The sequence below is a fragment of the Cyclopterus lumpus genome, chromosome 2, assembly GCF_009769545.1.
Source record: "Cyclopterus lumpus isolate fCycLum1 chromosome 2, fCycLum1.pri, whole genome shotgun sequence".
Lineage (NCBI taxonomy): Eukaryota > Metazoa > Chordata > Actinopteri > Perciformes > Cyclopteridae > Cyclopterus > Cyclopterus lumpus.
In genome coordinates this window covers 12588717-12604072 of record NC_046967.1, presented here as the reverse complement: position 1 = coordinate 12604072, position 15356 = coordinate 12588717, and the positions used below count along the sequence as shown (strand labels likewise).

The 15356-nt window shown below is 44.7% G+C and overlaps 1 protein-coding gene and 1 long non-coding RNA gene across 5 annotated transcripts in view; one reads left to right on the top strand and one right to left on the bottom strand.

Moving 5' to 3' along the window:
- The window catches only part of LOC117746387, an 11592-nt gene extending 5540 nt beyond the window's left edge, over nucleotides 1-6052 (bottom strand). The window contains exons 1-2 of the long non-coding RNA XR_004611314.1: nucleotides 5563-6052; nucleotides 4568-4647 (exon numbers count right to left, since the gene is read on the bottom strand). This is a non-coding gene — a long non-coding RNA (uncharacterized LOC117746387). The remainder of the gene's footprint in view (nucleotides 1-4567; nucleotides 4648-5562) is intronic.
- Nucleotides 1-11722, top strand: part of runx1 (RUNX family transcription factor 1) — a 58995-nt gene extending 47273 nt beyond the window's left edge. For all 4 annotated transcript variants that reach the window (XM_034555468.1, XM_034555446.1, XM_034555452.1 and 1 more), the window contains 4 exons: nucleotides 1614-1718; nucleotides 3028-3249; nucleotides 10011-10157; nucleotides 10238-11722. In XM_034555468.1, the coding sequence (XP_034411359.1) occupies nucleotides 1614-1718; nucleotides 3028-3249; nucleotides 10011-10157; nucleotides 10238-10785 (1022 nt within the window). In that variant the 3' untranslated portion in view covers nucleotides 10786-11722. The remainder of the gene's footprint in view (nucleotides 1-1613; nucleotides 1719-3027; nucleotides 3250-10010; nucleotides 10158-10237) is intronic.
- The last annotated feature ends 3634 nt before the right edge of the window (nucleotides 11723-15356 follow it).

The window sequence follows — 15356 nt, the reverse complement described above, 5'->3', positions numbered from 1 at the left end:
GGAATTCAGAACCATAAAGTCATCTCACACTCTGGTGAATGTTTCAGAGGTTTCACCAGCAGCTGAAACCAGAAATCCATAACGGCTCTTCGTAGCCATCTGAACCCACATGACAATGTTTTTATGAAGCTAACTGAGTTCATTTTGAAACACTGAACGCGTAACAAGCACAAATCAACCTGCTGGCTTTTGAAGTAAAAAGATATGAGCCACTTTTATTAAATATTACAGACCATTGTATGAGGGTGTGTAGAAACATGAGCATCGTTAGGTTGTGTCTCGTGACACCCGATGTTTCAAGACATCACAAAATGAACTTTGATGATTCAGTGACGATAGAAGAGCATAATAATATTAATAACAACAATAATAATAATCACTTGATAAGCTGAAAAGACCTTTTTCTTTCCACCTCGTGTCCACCAGAAGCTCCTCAGAGTGAATGAGGCTGAAACACTGCAGGGCCTTCAGACTACTACCACCAACGTGTGTGTGTGTGTGTGTGTGTGTGTGTGTGTGTGTGTGTGTGTGTGTGTGTGTGTGTCTGTGTGTGTGTGTGCGCCTCTCTCTAAGTTCCGCTTTTAAACAGGACCATCATTTTTCTCTTTCACAATATCAGACTCACACCCACGCACACACACTCACCTCCTTGTTATCCCGGGAACACACACACACACGTTGCTTTGTTGAAGATGATGTAAATAAGAGATTCCGTCTGATTGGCTGATCGAAACTCAGCAAGCACTGACATGATGTATGCACACACACACACACACACACACACCTCAAGTGTAAATCCGTTCTTAACTTTAAGGAATGAGAAAGACACAGGGATGTAAGACACACACGCCACTGTGATTGAGTAAGTTATATATGTGTGGGTGTGTGTGTGTGTATGGGTGTGTGATGCCACCGGCTGCCTGATAGACACAACAGACACACACACACCTCAGCTGTTCTCTCCCTCCTACATGTTTCTCTATTTACACACACAAGACAGAAGCTTCTAGGTGAAAACACACCTGTCAACGTGATGGAACCAACAGAGGAATGAAACTTGATCTGAACTATTAATATTCAGGCTGAACAGAAACTAATGATTGAAGGACTTACTGCCTGTTTATGACTGCAAAGCATGAGGAAACAGGTCGTTCCATTGTTGTTCTTTAAAACTCAATCTGTACTTTTCATTTGATATTTTGAATGCACATAACTTATGACAAACAATGTCAGAGAGAAGTGAGAGTAACATCTTAACACCTGTGTGTGTGTGTGGCATCAGTCTGTCTGCACGGGAAAACTTTACTCCGGCCCTGGCACACAACAACAGGGTGTGTGTGTGTGTGCGCGCAGCAGGCATAGTGTTGAGTGAGTGCTACTTCCAAAGATGAGGCTGGCAGTGACACACACACACACACACACACACACACACACACACTGATAAAAAGCTCTCGTGGTGACATCACGTAGAAATGCACGGTCACATTTATTTCTGTCGCTGCATTTCAAAAGGTGTATTCCTGCTTGGGGGTCCATGACTGCAGTAAAAACTAGAGGGATTGAAAGGAGGTGAAGAATGATTATACTAAACATTGTCCTCTTTCCTCTCCTAGGGAAGAGCTTCACCCTCACCATCACGGTGTTCACCAACCCTCCTCAGGTGGCCACGTACCAGAGAGCCATTAAGATCACAGTGGACGGCCCTCGAGAGCCACGGCGTGAGTGACCTCACTCACACTTAGGAGTCCCTCAGGGTCACGACACCATGTTTGAATGTTCCTACACATCATAACCCGTCCACACGTAACGTCTGCTCAGACAGCAGTCCATAAACAAGTCATTTACAATACTTTACTCCAATGTTCATCCCACTTTAAAGCAGAACATATATTGGAGAATGTTGGGCCTTGTGAATAACATCAGAGCCAGCGGTGGATGCTTCTTTAAACCCAGAACTATGATCTTTCCCTCACATTAACCATAGCACAGACAGTTAGCATTTACACATATTAAAAGCAAGAATGTTAAAATGTCCACCTGCTGATTGGATTATCTATTGAGGTCCATCAATGACAACAATGAGATGAGATTAGGGTAATAATGACACGATATTCCTTTTTAATATACCCAGTACATTTGATCTAAATACACTATTAATTAAATAAAGTCCATTATTATGTTGCATACCAGCCTCAGAAAGTTGGAACATTGCAGTTGTTAAATATAGAGTTGTATATGGCTCGAGTGTGTTTTTATTGTTCGTAGTTTGCAGACAGATATTAAGTGAATAATCCCTTCAGACGAACTGGAGTGAGTCAACCAGGAAGCTGATGCAACACTGAGTTCCTCTCCCAGTGAAGCAACACAGGGACTTCTGATGGAAGAGGACAGATTACGTTGTGCTCATAAGCACTTAAGAATAATTGTGATTCATGTTAAATGGAACTGAACTCATGAAACTGGTCAGAAGAGATGTGAGGTGACAGAAAGAGCTCCGCACAGCTGTGTGTAACCATCACTCGTCTCTAACTCGGCCACACCCACACACACACACACACTTCCCCCATTGGGAGGAAGTGCCTGTAACTGGAGCTCAGTCTCAGTGCTTTGAAGTGCAGCTAACCCCACAGACAGTGTGACAGACCACTACACACATTCTCTCACACACACACACACACAGCCCTATGCGGCGCCCGTCGTCAGATTCCCGAACCCATTAGCAGACAGAGTGTGTTAATAATGTTGGCCCGTTGTTGTGTAGCTTGTGTGGTTGTAACTGTTACGTAATCCCTGGATTACACAATCATAGAACAAGCGTGACAAATCACCTCTTCATATGTGTGTGTTGCACACGTCCCTATCGTGGTCACAGATACTTCAGAAAGTTACTTTGAAATACTTTGAACCCCTTTAGAACCCTCGCTTCAAAAAAGGGTTCTATGTAGAACCTCGGCCGTTCTGGAAAACCTGTTTGGAACTCTTCTTTCTAACATATGACCCTGGTTTCATGTCGTCTTTCTCTCGCAGGCCATCGGCAGAAGATGGACGAAGTCAAAGCTGGCTCCCTGGCTTTCTCCGAGAGGCTGACAGAGCTGGAGCAGCTGAGGCGGAGCTCGATGAGGGTGACGCCTCCTCACCACCATCATCATCCTCATCATCATCATCATCCACACTCCGCCAGCAGCCGCCAATCTGCAGCGCTCAACTCGGCCACCTTCTCCAGCCCGACACACGCTCAGATAACTGCTGGTAAGAGCCCACGAGGGACCCACGTCTACACACATCTGAAACACACATCTGCATATGGATGTTGGCATCAGAGGCATTTTGGTTCTGTGTGGAGTCAAAGCCGTAGAGCATTAGCCCAAAATGCAATGTATCAATCCACCTGCTGTTAGACAGTCTGGCTACAGTGTTGCCTTGTTTCCTCTAGTTGGGATTGTTGCCTCGTTTCCTCTAGTTGGGATTGTTGCCTTGTTTCCTCTAGTTGGGATTGTTGCCTTGTTTCCTCTAGTTGGGATTGTTGCCTTGTTTCCTCTAGTTGGGATTGTTGCCTCGTTTCCTCTAGTTGGGATTGTTGCCTCGTTTCCTCTAGTTGGGATTGTTGCCTTGTTTCCTCTAGTTGGGATTGTTGCCTTGTTTCCTCTAGTTGGGATTGTTGCCTCGTTTCTTCTAGTTGGGATTGTTGCCTCGTTTCCTCTAGTTGGGATTGTTGCCTTGTTTCCTCTAGTTGGGATTGTTGCCTTGTTTCCTCTAGTTGGGATTGTTGCCTCGTTTCCTCTAGTTGGGATTGTTGCCTTGTTTCCTCTAGTTGGGATTGTTGCCTTGTTTCCTCTAGTTGGGATTGTTGCCTCGTTTCCTCTAGTTGGGATTGTTGCCTTGTTTCCTCTAGTTGGGATTGTTGCCTCGTTTCCTCTAGTTGGGATTGTTGCCTCGTTTCCTCTAGTTGGGATTGTTGCCTTGTTTCCTCTAGTTGGGATTGTTGCCTCGTTTCCTCTAGTTGGGATTGTTGCCTTGTTTCCTCTAGTTGGGATTGTTGCCTCGTTTCCTCTAGTTGGGATTGTTGCCTCGTTTCCTCTAGTTGGGATTGTTGCCTCGTTTCCTCTAGTTGGGATTGTTGCCTCGTTTCCTCTAGTTGGGATTGTTGCCTCGCTTCCTCTAGTTGGGATTGTTGCCTCGTTTCCTCTAGTTGGGATTGTTGCCTCGTTTCCTCTAGTTGGGATTGTTGCCTCGTTTCCTCTAGTTGGGATTGTTGCCTTGTTTCCTCTAGTTGGGATTGTTGCCTTGTTTCCTCTAGTTGAACCTCATTTGAAGTGGTCACCACTTTCATTTACTGATGTAAATATAATTCTGGGCACATTGCCATAGATGAGTTTAGTTATCCTGGGATAACGAATGCTGTCAATCAATTCAAACGAAACTTAAAGCTATGGTCGGCCAATGCTACCAAATACAATGCTAGTCTTCCTCGTGTACCCATATGTATAGTACAACCGGCTGTTGTTCAACCAAACCATAATTTATAATACAGAGCACAACCCATGCATTACATTAATATGGCAGATACCTTTATCCAGAGCAGCTTTCAGTTGGGGGGACCCTTCTAGTGCAGATGCTTCCATAATCCAATGAGGCAACTATTTAGACCTTAGACACAATGATATTTCCTTTTTAGAGAACAGTGAGCACACAGGCAGGTCAGACATGTCAGAGTGGCTTTTTATAACTATGACATGTCTGCACTGCAAAAAGAGGATTAGCTATGTTTTCTAAGGTGTAACGATACCGGTGTAGTCTTCTTTAATACGAGTGGTATGAAAACATTCAGTTTGGTCATTGTTTTAGCTTAAAAAGTCATTTTCAATGAATAACTTGAAGGAATTCTGTTTTACTCCAGAAGCTGACTTCATTTTGAGGACTAAGAATGAAACCATGCATAGTGTTGCCAGGAGGCTAGATGTCTGTTCAGTGTGTGATGAAGTGTTTGAGAAGCAGTTCATTAAGCCATCATTTATTTCAGCTTTCTCAGTGCAAAGGTACATTGTAGGATGTCGTCTTGTTTCTGTAATGTGTTGCTTGGAGACAACAACCCTCTCGTCACTGTGCATGACCAAGTCATATACGCATCATAATAATGATTCACTGTCTCTGGCAGTCAACACAGCCTTCCTTTTACTCCTGCAAGTTTAGGCTGGGAAGACTGGCATCAGACAATCAAAGATCTCCACCTAACGAACGTCTGGGGATCTCCAAATGCAAAGTAGTTGCTAGAACAGAGCGAGAAGCGCCCCTTACACGGAAGGATTCCAACAGGCCAATCACAGCCGTGCGTGGAGATGTACGGGATGCCACGAGGGCACACACTCTGTTCCCTTCTATATGCTCGGGATGGTGTAAAAGCTGTCAATCAAACCTTGGTGACAGCCTGAAAGGGCGGGTCTCATTCTGCTTCCATGCAAACTCATGGTGCGGTTAATTTGTGGTGGAAAACACACAAACTAACCACACACTGGGTGGTAGATGTGTGATATTCTAAAGTACCAATAAATCATTTTACGTTACCTGTCGTTACCTGTGTATCATGTTCAGTTCTTCCGTGGTCTGGACCAAATGAACCCAACTATAGTTGTGAATAGTATAGTAGCTCCTAATGTCAACCAACACACAACAACAATATACACCGTCCTTGTCTGTGTGTGTGTGTGTGTGTGTGTGTGTGTATTCAGCTTGCATCAAACCTCATTGTTCCTCCTTGTGGTTTTAGTGAGATCCATTGTGGTCTGTGTGTGTGCGCGTGTGCGTGTGGGAGAGGGTGTGTGTTGTGGTTGCCGTGGATACTCTATGTGCCACCGAAATACAGTATCTGTTCCTCTTCTGCCTTCAGCGGTCGTGACGCTGTGTGAAGAGGTGTGTGTGTGTGTGTGTGTGTGTGTGTGTGTGTGTGTGTGTTTGTGTGTGTGTGTTTGTGTGTGTGTGTGTCTCTAAGTGAGGAAGCAAGTCATGCCTGAAGGAGGAAATGAGAGTCAGCTGGCAGGAATTGTTACTGTGTGAAAAAGAATTTAAAAGAAAACTTATAACTGTCTAATTTAATTTCCAGGCTGGATATGATGCATATGATGCATGATAAAAGAACCAATAGTTCGACACCCTAATTACCAAATAAGGAAAATGCCAGGGTCAAAATATTTATAACTTTTATCTTTTGTATAATTGTACTAGACTTCAAAGAGTGTTTGTGTGTGTCTGTGTGTGGTGAAGTGGATGGTCTTTACTCAGCTGAGGGAACATATGATAGAGAACATGGGGCTAAGGGAACTTAGGGCTAAGGGAACATATGGCTGAGGGAACATAGAGCTGAGGGAACATATGACCGAGAACTTAGGGCTAAGGGAACTTAGGGCTAAGAGAACATAGGGCTTAGGGAACATAGGGCTGAGGGAACATTGGACTGAAGGAACATAGGACTGAGGGAACATAGAGCCAAGGGGACATTGGACTGAGGGAACATGGGACTGAGGGAACATAGGGCTGAGGGAACATAGGGCTGAGGGAACATAGGGCTGAGGGGACATTGGACTGAGGGAACATAGGACTGAGGGAACATAGGACTGAGGGAACATAGGGCTGGGGGAACATAGAGCCAAGGGGACATTGGACTGAGGGAACATGGGACTGAGGGAACATAGGGCTGAGGGAACATAGGGCTGAGGGAACATAGGGCTGAGGGGACATTGGTCTGAGGGGACATAGGACTGAGGGGACATAGGACTGAGGGAACATAGAGCTGAGGGAACATTGGACTGAGGGGACATAGGACTGAGGGAACATAGGGCTGAGGGAACATAGGGCTTAGGGGACATTGGACTGAGGGAACATAGAGCCAAGGGGACATTGGACTGAGGGAACATGGGACTGAGGGAACATAGGGCTGAGGGAACATAGGGCTGAGGGAACATAGGGCTGAGGGGACATTGGTCTGAGGGGACATAGGACTGAGGGGACATAGGACTGAGGGAACATAGAGCTGAGGGAACATTGGACTGAGGGGACATAGGACTGAGGGAACATAGGGCTTAGGGGACATTGGACTGAGGGAACATAGGGCTGAGGGAACATAGGGCTGAGGGAACATAGGGCTTAGGGGACATTGGACTGAGGGAACATAGGGCTGAGGGGACATTGGACTGAGGGAACATGGGACTGAGGGAACATAGGGCTGAGGGGACATTGGACTGAGGGAACATAGGGCTGAGGGGACATTGGACTGAGGGGACATAGGGCTGAGGGAACATAGGGCTGAGGGGACATAGGGCTGAGGGGACATAGGACTGAGGGAACATAGAGCTGAGGGAACATTGGACAGTGAAGTGGATGGTCTTTACTCAGCAGTGAACTACGATCTGCAGTGTACAGTTGGCTGGCCCATGGGCGGGCCAGCCAACTGTTTTTAATGTTTAAATGTTTTTCAAATCAAGCCGACTCACCGATGAAGCCTCGTTTTGTGCCACAGATCCATCACAATCCAATAAAAACGGTCTTGTTACGTCGTAAAAAGGTCCATACGATCCAATCCAGTAAAAGATGTTGTCCAAAACACGTGATTACATCCATAAATATCCAAAAACTGGTGTTGCATCATTTCAAATCAGCCAGCAGATATGTAAAATCCGTTCACTTCCACACACGGTTAAAACCAGGATATCAAACTGTCCATTGAACTCTAACCTTTCGAATTTAAGCCAATAGGAGCGAGATATCCTCTTCTAAACCCACATTAGCCAACCAGAGTCAGCGTAGAAGAAGAGGGTTGACCACTGAGCGTGATGTGTCAAATGACACTGGATTCGAACAGCCAATGAAAAGATGAAAACAACTGCAGTTGTGTTTATGCTTCAGTTCCTTTGTGTCAGCAATAGTGAATATGTATATGATTCCTCTGTGTCACCTTTCATTAGGGCCTAAAAGTCTCCAAATGGCCTTTATTGGAAAACGCCTAAACATAACCAGACGAAATATGTGTCAAATCTTCATTTTCTGTGAATTATAATCTACTTTTTACTTGGACTAGGTAAGGCTTTATGCTATGCTCCCAGCTATAATCATCTGCAGGCATCTATTTCACAAAAATATTCAGGTGGAAATAGAAAATCTTCTACTTATGTGTGTGCCAACTTATATTACTCAATGTCAGCAGCACTTAAAGTGATTCTGACTGTTGGGGGAGTGTTACCTTTCAAAAGAGACCACAACCTGCATTTACTCCAAATGGTTCTCCTACAGCTTTCAATTTACTTTGGGTATGTCTGGATAGGCGTTTTTCCTGAATTTTACAGGAACGCTAAGAGGTTAATTATGTATTATGTGTGCAAGAGAATGTTATTAATGTACTGCTGGTAGTTTAATGCCTTCATCTCCATCATCTGACAGTGATGCCAACTACTGAGTGAGACTGAGGGAACATAGGGCTGAGGGAACATGGGGCTGAGGGAACATAGGACTGATGGAACATAGGACTGATGGAACATAGTGCTGAGGGAACATGGGGCTGAGGGAAATTAGGACTGAGGGAACATAGTGCTGAGGGAACATGGGACTGAGGGAACATAGGACTGATGGAACATTGGACTGATGGAAAATAGGACTCCCTGTGATGGGCTGCACACCTGTCCAGTAAACCTGTCCAGGTAAACCCTGTGATAGGCTGCCCAAACCTGTCCAGGTGAACCCTGTGATAGGCTGCCCACCTGTCCAGGTGAACCCTGTGATAGGCTGCCCAAACCTGTCCAGGTGAACCCTGTGATAGGCTGCCCACCTGTCCAGGTGAACCCTGCCTCCCAATGTCAGCTGGGATCCGCTCCAGCGTTCCTCATGGATAGAAACTCTCAAACCATAATGGAAATTGTCTTATTAAATTAAATTAAATAATGAATTAGATATAAAGTTAAAAAATATATATATATACACACAAATATTTGTATAAACAATCCTTTTGAAAACCCCAAATGGGTTGACCCTGCTTACATTCATGTTAGCGTTGGTCCATATGTGGGTCAGTCTCATCGTTTCTCAACAGCAAGTTGTTCTATCGGTTCTGGTTCTATCTGGGACTCCTGCTGTAGTGATCTGCCTGGGGAGAGAACCAGGAGGGGGCTTGGCACAGGTCCTGGGCTTCACCAGCACCCAGATACACCACACACACGTCAATGCTTGGGAGAGCTCTTGGCTGGACTTGAAAAGCCTTCATTGACGTCTTGGCTGCTGTGTACAATTTGCTTCCTTGTCTGGCTGCACACACACTTTTGTCTGCAAGTCTGTGGGTGATCTGTGCCATTTATTAGACTGTATTGAATGAAATAACTCCGCCCACCCCATGCTCAGTCAATTGCTTCCTCTTTTCCGTCTCAGTCTTTCACAAGCAGATACATTTCATGTCATTTAGCTGACGCTTTTATCCAAAGCAACTTACAACCATGTTACATTCATACACTGTAGAACAGCTACAGGGAACAATTCAGGGTTAAGTGTCTTGCTCAAGGACACATCGACTATGGCGGGGATTGAACCGCCAACCCCCTGATTGAAAGACAGACCTGCTAACCACTGACCCACAGTCGCCAGATCTTGTCTCAAGGATCAAGTTCATTTAAATTAGCCTTTATTAATCATGCTCAATATTGTGTCTCACAGACTTCATAGAAATGTAATACCAGGTCTCTGAAACACCCCTTGAGGTAGTCAGTGTGTTCACAGCATTGTGCAGAGTAAAGATGGCAAACCGGAGATCATTTTAAAGACACACCGAGGTGAGGCTGACAATATGTTGACTTTCTGCCTCCCTGACAGAACGTACATAGCTCCCTCACACAGGGAGGTCATAGGTACATTTTGAATATAATATCCAGAGAAAGCTGCATTATTAGAACGATGACTTTAAATAAATGATTTTAAATAATGACTTGTAGACAATCACTTGATCAAACCCCTAAAGGTTTCTCCCACCTCTCTCTTAGACTCCAGACAGATGCAGCCGTCTCCGTCTTGGTCCTACGACCAATCGTACCCCTACCTCGGCCAGATAACCACGCCCAGCGTCCACACGGCCAATCCCCTTTCACCTGGTCGGCCATCGCTCAGCGACTTGTCCTCACGACTCACAGGTAACACACACACACAAAAGCATGTGCACACAGGGCAACCAGAGAGTAGGTTGTAACCTTTGACCTTTGCCCTTTCTCAGGTCCTGACCTCACAGCCTTCGGCGACCCCAGGATGACCTTAGAACGACCTTTCACCTCCCTTCCCTCCTTGCCTGACTCTCGCTTCTCCGACCCCCGGGTCCACTACCCTTCTTCAGCGGCCGCCTTCACCTACACCCCCTCTCACAACGCCGTATCTAACGGCGCCCTCGGCATCACCATGGCAACAGCCATGGCGACCGCTCCGACGGGGAGGTATCACACCTACCTGCCTCCACCCTACCCGGCGAACGCCCCGCACCAGGCTCAGAACGGGCCCTTTCAGTCCACCTCCTCGCCGTACCACCTGTACTACTCCACCGCCGCCGGCTCGTACCAGTTCTCCATGATGGCCGGGGGAGGCGGCGGCGGTGACTCGCGCTCCCCTCCGAGGATCCTGCCGCCGTGCACCAACGCCTCCACAGGCTCCTCCCTCCTGCACCCCTCTTTGCCCAATCAGAATGAAGGCGTGGGCGTAGAGGTGGAGTCGAGCCACAGCAGCTCCCCGACAAACATGGCCGCTGCCGAAGCGGTCTGGAGACCTTACTGAACTCGGGTAGGCGGTTTATGGCGACCGCCTGGTCATGTGATGACAGACAGCGGACATCACTGAACACATAAACACGTAAATCACTGTAAACCTTTCAAAACAACTCATTATTATGACAAAAAAGGCTCATTCATTTCCCAGGACTAGTTTTTATCAAACATTACTCAAACAGGAGGAAGTAAGACTTTTCTTCAGGACTATTTCCAGCGGCGGATGAATCTGGTGCTCCACTGAGTGTTGAGGCAGCGTGTCAGTGTTCAGTCTGATGAAGGAAGACGTGTTTAATGGAGCTCTATGCGAAGAGGAAGAGGAGATACACACATGTTAAATGTCAGCTGACTTATATTAGACCACTGAATTGTATTTATCATGTCATATTTGGACAAACAGCACCCAGTACTGAACCGTTACTGGACCAGGAGCCAGTTTGAACCGGTCTACTGACACATGACTGACAGCAGACCTGAACCCGACCTCCCAGTGTCTCTCAGGACCGAGAACCGGATTGGAGAGGAGATGTGATGTGGGCGGGGTTAACGTGCATGCAGCAGGACTGATGTCAGCTTCCTTTGTAAAATAACCCCCTCCTCCTCATGAATGTTGTTGTTGTTGTTGTTGTTGTTGTTGTTGTTGTGTACAGATCACTTTGCTCATGCCTGTTTGTTTACCTTCATCTTTCTATCACTCTTCCTCCCCCATGACTAACACTCCTCTGAGCCCGTCGTGTCCTGAAGAAAAGAAACATGATCAATTCATATGATTTCATATTTCATATTTATTATCGACTGAATTCTGAGATATTTTGACCGTTACAGCATGGAGTTTGTAAAAGGCTTTAATTTATTTAATACCATCTTGGTAGCATTTCACGTGTGTCTGTGTGTGTGTGTGTGTGTGTGTGTGTGTGTGTGTGTGTGTCTGTGTGTGTGTGTGTGTGTGTGTGTGTGTGAATGACACCTGCATTTGATCATGTTTTTATCACCTCTTTCTCACACACACACACACACACATCATTTTGTTTTGGCATTGTTGATCGTGCATATTTGGTTTTGATCTCTATAAACCAATGAAAATACAACTGGTGTCCTGTGTTACTGGTCTCTACTGGTGTTACTGGTCTCTACTGGTGTTACTGGTCTCTACTGACTTCTAAAGGATCCTTCTCTACTGCATGCTACCACCTGTATCTATGACCAACTATTCACACACACACACACACACCTTTATCATGTGCTCTTCCTGAACCTGGAGGAAACAGACAAGCCCTAGTGTGTTGTCTTTGTCAGGTTACACACACACACACACAGGTCTGTGTGTGCTAAAGGGGCCCTGCTCCCCAAACCAGTGTATTGCATCGTGTGTTTCACAAAGATGTGTTGAATATCAAATCTCACTTTGAATCTTGAATACACAAAACACACAACTCAGAATACAACAACCTGACACCATTGAGTGGATAATTAGGAGCATGACACTAATGTGAATTATCAAGACTAAAACAATGTGTGAGGACAGTAGCTACACACACACACACACACATATTTTAACAGTATATGCTGTTTATATAGAGAGTATTAGAACATATTTTAACAGTATATACTGTTTATATAGAGAGTATTAGAACATATTTTAACAATATATACTGTTTATAGAGTATTAGAACATATTTTAACAGTATATACTGTTTATATATAGAGTATTAGAACATATTAGTATATACTGTGTATATATAGAGTATTAGAACATATTTTAACATATATACTGTTTATAGAGTATTAGAACATATTTTAACATATATACTGTTTATAGAGTAATAGAACATATTTTAACAGTATATGCTGTTTATAGAGTAATAGAACATATTTTAACATATATACTGTTCATAGAGTATCCCATTGTGTCCTCCTAGGATCCCTTTGGGTCCTCTTAGAATCCCTTTGGTTCCTCCTAGGATCCCTTTGTGTCTTCCTAGGATCCCTTTGTGTCTTCCTAGGATCACTTTGTGTCCTCTTAGAATCCCATTGTGTCTTCATTGTGTCCTCCTAGGATCCCTTTGTGTCCTCATTGTGTCCTCCTAGGATCCCATTGTGTCCTCCTAGGATCCCTTTGTGTCCTCATTGTGTCCTCCTAGGATCCCTTTGGTTCCTCCTAGGATCCCTTTGGTTCCTCCTAGGATCCCTTTGTGTCCTCCTAGGATCCCTTTGTGTCCTCTTAGAATCCCATTGTGTCCTCATTGTGTCCTCCTAGGATCCCTTTGTGTCCTTATTGTGTCCTCCTAGGATCCCTTTGTGTCTTCCTAGGATCCCTTTGTGTCTTCCTAGGATCACTTTGGTTCCTCCTAGGATCCCTTTGTGTCCTCCTAGGATCCCTTTGGTTCCTCCTAGGATCCCTTTGTGTCCTCCTAGGATCCCTTTGGTTCCTCCTAGGATCCCTTTGGTTCCTCCTAGGATCCCTTTGTGTCTACCTAGGATCCCTTTGTGTCTTCCTAGGATCACTTTGGTTCCTCCTAGGATCCCTTTGGTTCCTCCTAGGATCCCTTTGTGTCTTCCTGGGATCACTTTGGTTCCTCCTAGAATCCCCTTGTGTCCTCCTAGGATCCAATCTTACCACCTGAGGTTCCTCAAGAGGTCACCTGCTTCATCTCTGCAGAATGTAAAGCTTCATATAGTAAGGTTTATTATTAATATCGTTGGTCATGTGATTGTTTGACATGAGTCTGTTGACCTGACACAGCAGCAACAGGTAGAGTTACTAGCATTGGAGATGTCATGTAAATGTCCCAATAAGCCATACCAGTGAGCTAGCATGTACAAGACCCTTTGAAGTTGGGCACTTTATTAGAACGCAGTCATTAATGAAAGTTATTTAAGCTCTTTTATGTCATGTCAACATGTCACTATCAAGATGGTGGCTGGCGGATGGCAGCCTCTCGTTTACTCACTTTAGTATTATGACTTATAAAATGTCTAATATGAAACAAGTCTATCAGCTTTGGCAAACGCCTTGAATCTCTTTCTGTGGATCTTGGACTTTCTGTAATGTAAGTACTGGAGATGTGTTAGTCACAGTAGAGTCACAGCAACTCCAACAACAGATGGCAATTTAATGTAAGGTTTCAGCTTCAAGCAGATCCTTAATATCATGGTATCATGGTATGCATCTGAAGCTATTGTCCAAACAAAGATGGTGTTGCTATTGACTAGCATCAACAGTTTCTAAAGAGACTTCTATTCCTGTCATACCTTTAGATGTGCCTTCTACGGCGGTTCGATCCCTGGCTCCGCTAGCCCATGTTAAAGTACCCTTGGGCAAGACACTCAACCCCAAATGTTCCTCTATGTTGTATGAATGTTAGATAGTCCTGAGGAGAGCTTTGAGTCCTCCTGCAGTCCAGGCAGCTTGAAGAAGGGAGTCCTTGAGCCTGGGGGTCCGCTGACATCTAGTGGCCACGATAGATGTGGTCCCAAAGGGGGTTCAGTTTCCACAGGTCTTTTCTTCAAGGGGTCCCAAAAACTTGTAGGTCCTGTTCAGGGGCGCATGGGGGGTTCTCTGGGGTCCAGTAAATGCCTGAAAGGGTTCCAAGGGTCCTTGATTGTTTTCAGGTGTCTACTTTTGATATATTTCGTTGAACCATGGCAAAACGTTAGTTATTCCCATTGTGACTGATGCCTGGTGAGCCGGCCTCCCATTGGCCCTGCTGATGCCCCGCCCCCTCCTCTCTACCTCCTTCTGTTTCATGGATTGGAGTTCCATTCATACATTGTCATATTCATGTAATGTGTTTATGTAACTCTGTAACTCTGTTCATCTGGTCACATGACATCTATTCATCTGTCCATCCGGGGAGAGGGATCCTCCTCTGTTGCTCTCCTGAAGGTTTCTTCACTTTTTTCCCTGTCAAAGGTTATTTTTGGGGAGTTTTTCCTGATCCGATGTGAGGTCAAAGGTCAGGGATGTTGTATGTGTACAGATTGTAAAGCCCTCTGAGGCAAATTTGTAATTTGTGATATTGGGCTATATAAAATAAACTGAATTGAATTGAATTGACAACAGTTAAAGAGCATAAATAAATAATGTATGATGGAGTAAATCTGATCAAATGGGAAATCATTCAAAGACATTTAAGAAGCCCTACACAAAAATCTTGAGCCATCAATTTAAAACAGTTGTGATGCTTGAGGCACTAGTTTTCTCTCTTGTCCTCACCAACAGATACAATAATTGATTTATTCGGCTGAGCTTCAGATGTGATTGATGACCCTCAGTAATGACAAATGAGGGACAAATTAACAAGGGGGACAACATTTACATAATGTCCTATTAATCACTGTGACAGAGGTGGGGATGCGGGCTTGACAAGATATTTATTTATATATGTTTATATCTGTGATGTAATACCAAACCATATGCTTGGTGTGCTATAAGTTAAGTGTGGAATGGTTTTGTACGCCCAAAGTATTGTTACAAACATCATTAAAATAATCCACTGCAATAATATGAGTTTTTTTTGTTTTGCATTGTGTTTGATGCGAAGACAAAATGACATAGATGTTGTCAATTAAAAAAAATAA